We start from the raw sequence: 10725 nt of genomic DNA on the forward strand, positions 1-10725 counted from the left end.
GTGTCATATCTCCAGGCTGAAGGGACAGATACAGCTCAATCTGACGGGTGACGGTCAATGATCCGTGACTCAACATTAGAGGTGCCATTTCACACCAATCAACACACAGCACATTTCCTCTGTGGTACAACTCCAGTTCAACCACAATTCATCATCCGTCCTATTAAACTACTCCTTGTATAGCAGAGAGCAGCATAACTGTCTGCTAAACATCTCATGTTTACCTCATTCGTGATGAAAGCATATGACATTATGTGGCCTAAACTTCCTGTTTGTCAAATTGTCAATAAAGCCACAGTCAGATCATCCAGTGGCATGTAGGCCCTGTTTCACAGACACACGTGCTGCAATGGTGTGTCATGCATTCTGACTTCTTTACACTGTTAAACGTGCTGTCTTCTCATGCTTAACATGGTCAACTTGTCAAAAAACGAGTTGGGCGTATGACGTAGTATGTCTGTGCTCGACACACTCCCCCAGCGATCGTACAGGTTTCGGAAAGTTTTTTTCGAACATATAAAACTATTTACGTTTACTACATACGTTCAGGTGAAGTTCAGGTGTTTGTTTGTTCACTGCATTTGGGTGATGAAAGTTATATAAACGGTGGATTTGGAGACGGTTTGAAATTGATACATGGAGCCGTCCCAGCGCTAAAAGATGCCGAACCGCATGCGGTGAGTGAAACTGATGTCTGTGTTTTGTTGGCAATGGGTGCGCACGTGCTTTAGTGCTTTAGTTTAGTTAGTTGTGCCGTATGCTTTCGGAAATAATCCTACAGCTGTATCTATCTTTTATAAATGTGATCAAACTAAATGCTCTTCGAAGATACGAAGTATGCAATACTACTCTACAGGTACTCAAGATTAATATGAGATTGGCAGAAACCGCATGTGTTGGGGCCACTTTAAACCAGGACTGTGCCTTAGTTAAATCAAGATATTTAAGTTGCTTTTATAAAGAAGCTTTAGAAAAAACATTAGTGGTGTGCATCTTAAGCCAAAACATTTTTTTTAATATGTCAGGGCAAGTTATTTTCAGTTAAGACAGTTCAAACGTTGATTTTAGTCTGGGACTAGTCTTAAGCGTTGTCTATGAGACCAGGACGTAATGATGAATCTTTATTTTACATCTTTATTTTATGCTTTACAAGCACACTTTCACACCTGAAGAGAAAAACTAAAGACCTAAACTCATCACGGACAGTCAATGTGTGAATGAGTCGGTCAATCTTCTCTCGTGAATCAGTTTCAGCATGAGCAAAAGTGACACACTGGACCCAGAAAACAAGACAGAATAAAACTAAAGAGAAGAAGAAAAAAAGCAGATTGAATTTGTGGTGTGGTAAAGTTCCAGAGATCCCAGAAAAGAACGTTTATCATTATAAAAACATGGTGCATTATGGGAAGCTGAATGAGGAACTTTAGGGTAGACTACTGGGGCGATATCACACCCAACCCATGATGGCTAACATGAAACCGCCCCCCGATGTTCCCACAGTTCATTTTGCCAATAGCTCCTTTTGGCTTTAAATCTTATCAAAACCCCTCCAGAAAAAGGAAAAACCGCAGTCCTCCATTCATCACCTGCCTGTTGCCCGGCCTCGCTCACGGTGAGCATTTGGAGCAAATCAATTAGTCAAATGAGATGGCTGCACAACGACGATGCCAAACCAAACCAGAACATCACTTACTTTAAAGAGTAAGTAGCATATGATTTTTAAGGTCCTACTTTGGTTTATGGAGTGTCCAACAACAAGTTTATGTACATACAAGGTGTAAAAACACTATTATGTCGTAATAATAGGCAGTTATTCTTACCATACTTCTTGTCTGACTCACAAATGATTCGTTCCGCGATTCATCCATCTAGTCCCCTCCTATCCGCTAGCCTAGTGTCATGTGATTGGTCAGATGGTGTAGTCTGTTGTGATTGGTCAAATGCGTTCATCATGTGTCGCAAATGGAACGCCTACCATCATTACTGGATTACGGTTTACAGGTGGTTGGACGTCATAAAAATTATTTCATAAAACATTCTATAGAGTTCATAAACGTTGAAAGTATTTGGAAAATTAATTGATCCTTCTGCAGATGCCAGTAAGAAGAAGGACATTTACAATTCTCTTGTAACAGTATTATACTTGGACTAGTTGACACGGCATACAGTGTACGGTGTTCATATCTTCAGATGTTATTACAATACAGATAGTACTCGACTCAGTTTTTGAAATAAATACTTTGAGAGTTAATAGATTGAACAATTAAATTAGCCAAGTTAATAGCAAGATAAACAAACTGTAATACCCCAGAAATAACGATACATGCTAATGATAGCGTTATATGCATTAGCTAAACACAGACATAAGGTATACAAATATTTCTTGAAGTTAAGACAAAAATAAATAGTCACACTTATATGGGATGAATTTGATCTCAAAATGATTAACAAATGCATGCACAGTAGGGCTGAACGATTAATCGAAATCGAATCGCAATCGCGATGTGAGATGTTGTGATTTGCTAATCGCAAGAGGCTGCGATGTGGAAGCGATGTGAAAAATAGGAAACGCGTCTGTTCCAAGCCCGCTTTGAGTGGCATTCTTGCTAACCAACTGAGTGAGCGCACCTCCGTTATGCCTATCAGCACTGCCCTAGCCAACTGCGTAAACGTCCATCATTAAAAAAACAAACAGAAGGCAGGAGAGAGACAGTGTGTGTTATTATGGCATCTGCAGAGTCAGATCGATCATATTAGGCAAATAAATACTAAAGAACCGTCCAATTCAGAAGACCGTGCACACAGCCTGTGTCATACTCGCGGGACTCTTCCCCGCGTTGTGCGTCTCGCGGACGAGCCGTTTAAACTTGACACGCACACACAGCCTGTTTCGTAATGACGTTAATAGTACTTGAGTCCGGCTCCACACGGGCATCTGGCAATATGGACGAGGCTTGACGCACGCGCGCACCCTATGTAAACTCACGCCTAGCTCCGCGTTTCAAACAAATGTAAATTCTATCTAACTGTTTTGCTAATTTCACTTGGATGAAATTAAAGATTCAGCACATTTTCTAATGGTTTTAAAAGATCCCACATACTTAAACAATAATAAATCAGCCTATGTAACCTATGAACTATTTTAATAATTCACTAACACAATAGAAAATGTTATGGATTTAAGGGTTACAATGGGAGTTGTATTTGTTTTAATGGAAACTATAATAGTGTACACTGGTATTTGGATTCTATTGGTGTGATGTAATCTGGAAGTTGGGAACCAATTGAACAACAGTAAGCCCTATTTGAATAATGCCCAAAGCACACTACAAAAAATAATTTTGTAATGGTTTTAATGGAAACAATTAAATGTTTTTATTTTTGTTGGTTTCTTTCAGGGTAACTATACCCATACTGTGCTCCACACAACAATATTGAATTGAAGCTTGAATTAGAAAAGTTAAAATCGCAAATCAAATCGCAATCGCAATGTCTGTCAAAAATATCGCAATTAGATATTTTCCCCAAATCGCACAGCCCTAATGCACAGTCATCCGTGAACGTGATACAAGTTACACTTGTATTTTACTATTCACAAACAAATGCTGTATGATTTGAATCTGTGAAATTTAGATTGTAATAAACATGAGGCGATTTGTACAAATAGAGACAGATTTGTGAATACAATGTTTTACTTTGTGTTCATGTATAATCATTTTGCGCATACCAATGAGAAGTTGTGCATTTGTGTATCCTGCAGCGTGCGTCCATTCATCCTGTTCTGTGCATTCGGATTTTGAGATGTTCTTTATGCGGTTTTGCATTGGACAATCCACACACAAACAACTTCAGATCCACGCACAACCGTGCATAAACTACGGCCTACCACTAGATGGCAGTCTCACGGAGCGATGCAGTTTATGCACGGTTATGCATGGATCTGAAGTTGTTTGTGTGTGGATTGTCCAATGCAAAACCGCGTAAAGAACATCTCAAAATCCGAATGCACAGAACAGGATGAATGGACGCGCGCTGCAGGATACACAAATGCACAACTTCTCATTGGTATGCGCAAAATGATTATACATGAACACAAAGTAAAACATTGTATTCACAAATCTGTCTCTATTTGTACAAATTGCCTCATGTTTATTACAATCTAAATTTCACAGATTCAAATCATACGGCATTTGTTTGTGAATAGTAAAATACAAGTGTAACTTGTATCACGTTCACGGATGACTGTGCATGCATTTGTTAATCATTTTGATATTAAATTCATCCCATACACTTACAGGTTGTGATTCAGTGGAGCTAACAGGTCCAAATAAGGTTGGTATTGCCCCCTCTTTCAAGGATAGTCGTTTCACATATCCTGCAGTGAACGTGCCAAGATTATTGAAGCAATCTTCAGTGAAATGACGCGCGCACAGTAAAACCCTGGGGTTATACTCCTTTGGTATCGTTTGAAAAATGAATTGTAACCATTGTTCGCTCAGAAGTTCTTCCTTTGGTAGTTGAAATAAGACGGACTTAGTTTCACAACATAGAACACAGGTTCTAGACATGATACACACGCATCACGAACGAGCGACAGTGTTTTGGGGGAGGAGAGACTAGTGAAGTTTTCGCGGCAGTCCCAGCAAAACATAGTGTGTAGTGACGTAGATACGCGGCGGTTAGAGACTCGGACTAGCTCATGTCTTGTTTGCATGATTCAGAGTCGACTCCCATTTTTACAAGCCAATAACTTTGTTATTTATTCACCTTCGGACTTACAACTTGGCAGACAGCTTACTTTCAAACACGGCAACATAACACACTGCATGAAATGTAATTTTCATGATCTCATGCTACTTACTCTTTAAGAGTCATGTAGAAATGAAAGTCAACTGTAACCAAACAGTGAGAACCAAGATTTTAAAACTGGAGTTTACAAGTCATCAGACGCTGCTGGGCATGAAGAACGCTCGCAAACCAATGAACTGCCAAACCAATTTGGTTGAACTTACACAATAGCAGCGCAAAGAAGCTGAGAAAAAAGAGAGAGAATAAACGCAGCTGCCCGACCACTTAACATAAACACAAAGACGCCGCGAGCCCACGAGACAATGTCTCTTTTCATCTGAAAAACCTCACTTTAACTCCACTATATACCTGCGCCCGCTCGCAAACATGTAGCTTCAATAAACAGGCATACAGAAGTTTATTTTCCTGTATCTGGAAACAGGACATTAACCGAGCGCTGGTTAAATTGTTACCAAGCAATAATCCACGTTTGCACAGCGTAGCAACCCAGACACACAAAGACAGCCTTCCTGTGCTCTAAAAACCTGCAAATTCTGACAACGACACACACGACAATGCTTTAAACCGTTCATCCAAACTTAAAGTCAACATTGTTTCAAACACACAGTAAGACTTCTTCTGTAAACACAAACATTTTAATGAATGTTAAGCACAATGGTCAAATAAAGAAGCTCTAAAACTGACAAACACCACCGCAAGCGTTTCATAAAATCTCATATTCAACAACACATTCACCTCATGATTGTACCATCTTGTTTTTTCTTTGTGCTTTTTGTTATTTTTGGAGCTGAATGCATTTAGTAAAATTGCCCTTGATTTCCTCACATGAGTCTTGAGTTTACGGATTAGTGACACTCATGACGAGACGTCGTGTCATAAAAAAGCAGAAATAAGTATCTATAACTGAGAATCAACAATCTTTGAGGATCATGTGATTCATGATGGGAACTTCCACTGTGGCATGTGCGTTTATGGCCTCGATCTCTTGCTTTACTTCACAAAACACCACCGACAACGTCGTGAGGTTTCTAAAAATGTTCAGAAGACTTCAAGCTGATCAAATTCTGATCAAATATGTGTGAATATGACTTAAAGAACATATAAATACTGCCAATGTGAAAAGATGAACTATGTAAAGGTTAAAGCAGCCGGCCCAGTGTGTCAAAGAAGCAGGTAAATGTGTAAAACCTGTTCTGTGTTCATTTCCCAAAGTCTCACAATGACAACATGACGTTTATTACCATGATACACCCAACTATTGACTAGAAACATCAACCCAAACAATTCCCTACAACAGAATATGAATTTGCCCTGAGACAACACCATGAAGGTGACAAACACAAAGCGTCTGCTAACTAACTAACACTGCTGTTGTCTACACTACACTACACACACAGACACACACCATCTGCCAGTTCAGCGGAAAACAGCCTCTTGAGGCGAGAAACAAACACAACAACAACCAGGAAGAGAAACAGCTTTTCCCAGGAACAGATTATGTTGCATGTCACATTAGGGCTGCTCGAATATGACAAAAATCATGATCACGGTTATGTTGGCCAATATTGAGATCCCGATTATTTAACACGATTACTCATTAACTTTTAAAACAACATAGAAAAATGAAAACTTGGCTTTTAAACTGTGAATTCAACTGCAAAATAAATGTAAAGAAATAGCACAGCTGAAACACTGTAAAGGAAAAGGGTGCACTGTGGATTTATACCACAAGAAAAGAGAGGATCCTTGCAAAATGGAATGCAGCACAATAATCGTTTTGCCTCGATTATTTTGTAATTTTGAAGGCCAAAATTGGCGATTACGATTAATTTTCGATTAATTGCACAGCCCTGTCACATTAACACAAACTAAAGCATGCATGACACAACACACGCACGCTGTGGCGTGTGCGTTTACGGCCTCGATCTCTCGCTTTACTTCACAAAACACCACTGACAACGTCGTGAGGTTTCTAAAAATGTTCAGAAGACTTTTCGCATTTTTAGATTTTTTAAAAATATTGTTCTGTACAATTTATAAGCTTTATAAGCTTAGGGTAACCCTAACCCTAAACTTTTTGCCCATGAGGACCTCAATTTTGGTCCCCAGGGTGACAGGAGTCCCCATGAGCTTGGGTGTATCAGGGTAATAAACGTCATGTTGTCATTGTGAGACTTTGGGAAGTGAACACAGAACAGGTTTTACACATTTACCTGCTTCTTTAACACACTGGGCCGGCTGCTTTAACCTTTACATAGTTCATCTTCTCACATTGGTAGTATTTATATGTTCTTTAAGTCATATTCACGCACGCACGCACACACACACGCACGCACGCACACACACACACACCATCTCATGTGTGTTTCCTCTGTGCATGTGAACACATTGCTCATTTGCATATGTCCTGACTACAGTTCAAGTGGTGTCGATTTATAAAGAGATAAACACCATCATACGCGTTAAAGTCGAGCGAAACTGCTCGTGTTCTTTCATTAAACCCAATTCTCTACAAACACTGAATATGCATCACTATAAAATACTTCAATAACATGAACATTATGTTCTGAAAACTACAATAACACAAGAAACTTGCGCACCTCAATTTTAAACACATTATTCATCCAGTGCGAAGTGAGGAAAACGACACGACACGACACGACAAACACTGAAGACTGCATCACTTTCGGCTCGTGTTTTAGTGTCGATGGTTGATCTTACAAAAGTTTATATTCGTGTTGAACTTAAGCGAGTTTCTTTAACTTTTATCGGTTTTCACTTTTCGACCTGAAGAACTTTGAGTGTTTCAGCTCGCGCACGGAACAAAAGCTGCTAACGGCCCTGACAGGCGCGGGAAGCGCGAGCCGCTGGAAATCTGCTCCACAATACTTTAATATACTCCTGCCCACGTTTTTGTGTAAATACTCACGCAGACAGCGTCGCGGTGGCCGGATGGCTCAGATCATCTTCATCCCGCTGCTTAGCTCACCGCCGCCGCTCGAGCACGGAGAACACACGCGAGTGCGCGCTCGCTAGACGGCCGGCGTCAGCAGCAGTAGCGAAGAGGGGGACGCGGAATTACAGCACAATACAAAACACACAGAAAAACACATACCTGACACATTCACTGACTGAGAGCCAAATATATATAGTTAACATAAACGTCTTACTGATAACACCTGATGAACTTTTACTAAGTGTTGCTGTATATTTAGTATTGACAACAAGAGTTCCCCCTCTTGCTCGGAATGGAGTCGCCCATACAGCTCAAGAAAGAGTGAAGAGCCGTAGTTCTGCGCTTTAGTTTATAAACTCATCGTTACAAGCGTGTACATCTGTTAATCACTGTTTACATAAACCTCACGAATGAATAATGCAGTAAAGCTGACAAATACACACTGGCAAATGTAAACGTGTGGAAACAATTCAATATATAATGTTAAACTACAAGACGAAAACAATGCAAAGCAGAGCATAAACACAATGAATTAAATTGCCAGGTCGCAAAAATAATTGATTTAACGTTACATCAGTAGTTATTATTAATAGTCACTGTGATAATTGAGTGTGTTTTCTATGAGTTCAAAAATGTTAATGAAGTGGTTTAAGATGAGTTTGTGGAAAACTCAGTTCAGTGTTTTTTTGCTGTGGAAAGTTTCGTGAAGAACAGAACCTCTGCAGCGCCATCTACAGTCTGAAACTGCTGCTCAAGATACAAAACACACACAGACAAAATACATAAACACTCATTTATTTTCAAGACATTTTCAAGCAGAATGTATGACAAAAATAAGTTAGTAAGGTTTTAAATGATAAAACAATATATAGTATTCAAATATTTTCAAACATAACACATCCATAATAACCTACACGCTTTTCATCTAGTTGTGGATTTTAACATGGATTCTATTTCAACCACTTCATGGTTTGATGTCATACTATAAATACATATTGTAATATATTTCAAATATAGAAATGTTGCTGAATATGTTGAACTTATTTGTGTCAACAAAAGATTTCTATCACACGTAAAAAAAAAAAAACGTAAAACTTTCTCTTCACACAGTAACAGCATCATTAGGTTATTAGGTTAACGGACATAATCCCTGTGGGGAACCCACCCCAGAGAGTTTAATGTTATTTCATCTTGAAATAAACCACATGCATCCTAAAATCACACCAAAGATTTTCATAAGCTGTTATGTTGAGAATAATGATATTTACAGAATGAATCGGTGTCTCTCACAGCAGGCACTAACGAACATTAGTTACAGTAATTCAGCTTCGGTCAGGTGATTAAAAAAGAAAGGAATCTTTCATTTTGTTGTCTGGAGGCTTTGATTTATCTGATAAAAACATGACATTAACATTGCAGCAGGTTTTTCACAGTGAACGTCACAGGAGTGATAGATAACACATTACATTACATTACCCTGACAGAGATGTCAACTCGTGATGCATTTTTTCAAATCGAGTCAGATGATATTAGAAATGTGCTGAACGTCAGCTTCTTTCAGTTTTAAAAGTGCTGTAGAAATGTAGGCCCAAATTCATCATCACATTGTAGTTTCCAAATTCGCATCTAAAAAAGCCAGCGTTGTCCATCTAAGAGTGTTGTCCACTCTGTGTGTTTTTACAGTCGGATTGGCCACATTCCTGCTCTTCATTCATGTAAGCTTGCACGGATCTCCAGAGTGCGCGAATGTTCCCCTCACCGAAGCCCGTGGCTCCCCTCCGCTCGATGAGCTCCAGGAAGAAGGTGTCCTCTTCAAAAATGGGTTTGGTGAACACCTGGAGCAGATACCTGTGATCACACACAAAAATCAATATGCAAATCAGACAAAACGTGATTTTTCTAGACAAACAGCCTGTGGCGGCTGCAGACCGGGTCATACCGTTGGCTGGGCGAGTTGTGTGCGTGAACGTCTGTGTCCAGGAGGATCCCATACGGACTCAACATGTGAGGATCATGACCGGCCTCCCTGATCTCCTGCTGTTTGCCCACCTGCACGCACACACAGCAGGATCTTTCGTTTTCATTTGACTGAAACGGGGACAATGCATTAAAAACACATACAATATGTAAAATGCACCAGATCTAGCCAACACTGGCTAACTTTCATCCGTAGTCCCTTTAATATTTAAATCCATTCCAAAGTTCAAAAGCTTTCTTCATCAGCAGTGGCACACTGACCTCAGTGTAGTAGGTGGGAGGGGGTGAGAAGAACCGCACACCGGCCCGGCTCAGAGTTCGAGCTGTGGCCACGATGTCCTCTGTGTACAGGCCAATGTGCTGGATGCCTGCACCTCTGTGCTCATCCAGAAATGTGTCCACCTGGTTACTGCCTGAAAGAAAAACGCAACAATGTAATGACAGTTCAGGTTCTGACAGCTGATTGGTCAAGAGAGTCCTTGTGAAAGAGACGGATCTAATGTGACCACCTGTTCGCCAGCTACTGTATATACTGCGTACGGCATTACTGTATAATGAGCATCTTCTGATCAAGTGTGTGACGAATCACCTTGTTCTGGCAGAGACTCGGCCATCACAAACTTGCAGTCTGTCTCCTTTTGATCTCTATGAAGTTTGACTCCGGACGCACTACATTTCCAATATTGCATAGCTGTGAGACGCAGTCCGATGCCGTTATGGTTCAGAACATATCCGTCCTCTACATCTTCATTTCTGCACCATAAAACACACATTTATTACACACACACACACACACACACACACACACACACACACACACACACACACACACACACACACATCTCCAGGAACTGAGTAACAGCAACAGTGGTTTCACTATAGTAAACCTATGTTTTTATAGCAAATATCATCGTATATTTAAGTGTTGTAAACTCGTGGTTTGTTTTCTTTTGGCAGGTGAGTTGAAGAGGACTGATACCTGC

The 10725-nt window shown here is 40.1% G+C and overlaps 2 protein-coding genes across 3 annotated transcripts in view; both read right to left on the reverse strand.

Annotated features, from left to right (window-relative positions):
- Nucleotides 1-7847, reverse strand: part of fam53b (family with sequence similarity 53 member B) — a 33655-nt gene extending 25808 nt beyond the window's left edge. The window contains exon 1 of the mRNA XM_057358250.1: nt 7739-7847. The gene's annotated coding sequence lies outside the window, so the exon portion shown is untranslated. The remainder of the gene's footprint in view (nt 1-7738) is intronic.
- Nucleotides 7848-8560: 713 nt separating this feature from the next.
- Nucleotides 8561-10725, reverse strand: part of hpdl (4-hydroxyphenylpyruvate dioxygenase-like) — a 2932-nt gene continuing 767 nt past the window's right edge. Inside the window, exons 1-5 of one of the 2 annotated variants that reach the window (XM_057359150.1) lie at nt 10722-10725; nt 10332-10495; nt 10004-10155; nt 9705-9814; nt 8561-9613 (exon numbers count right to left, since the gene is read on the reverse strand). The exon at nt 10722-10725 is cut by the window's right edge and continues 767 nt beyond it. In XM_057359150.1, coding sequence (XP_057215133.1) covers nt 9415-9613; nt 9705-9814; nt 10004-10155; nt 10332-10495; nt 10722-10725 — 629 coding nt within the window. In that variant the 3' untranslated portion in view covers nt 8561-9414. Of the gene's footprint in view, nt 9614-9704; nt 9854-10003; nt 10156-10331; nt 10496-10721 lie in introns of both variants that reach the window. The other variant, XM_057359149.1, reaches the window with a different exon arrangement.

The sequence above is a fragment of the Triplophysa rosa genome, linkage group LG18 (genome assembly GCF_024868665.1).
Source record: "Triplophysa rosa linkage group LG18, Trosa_1v2, whole genome shotgun sequence".
NCBI lineage: Eukaryota > Metazoa > Chordata > Actinopteri > Cypriniformes > Nemacheilidae > Triplophysa > Triplophysa rosa.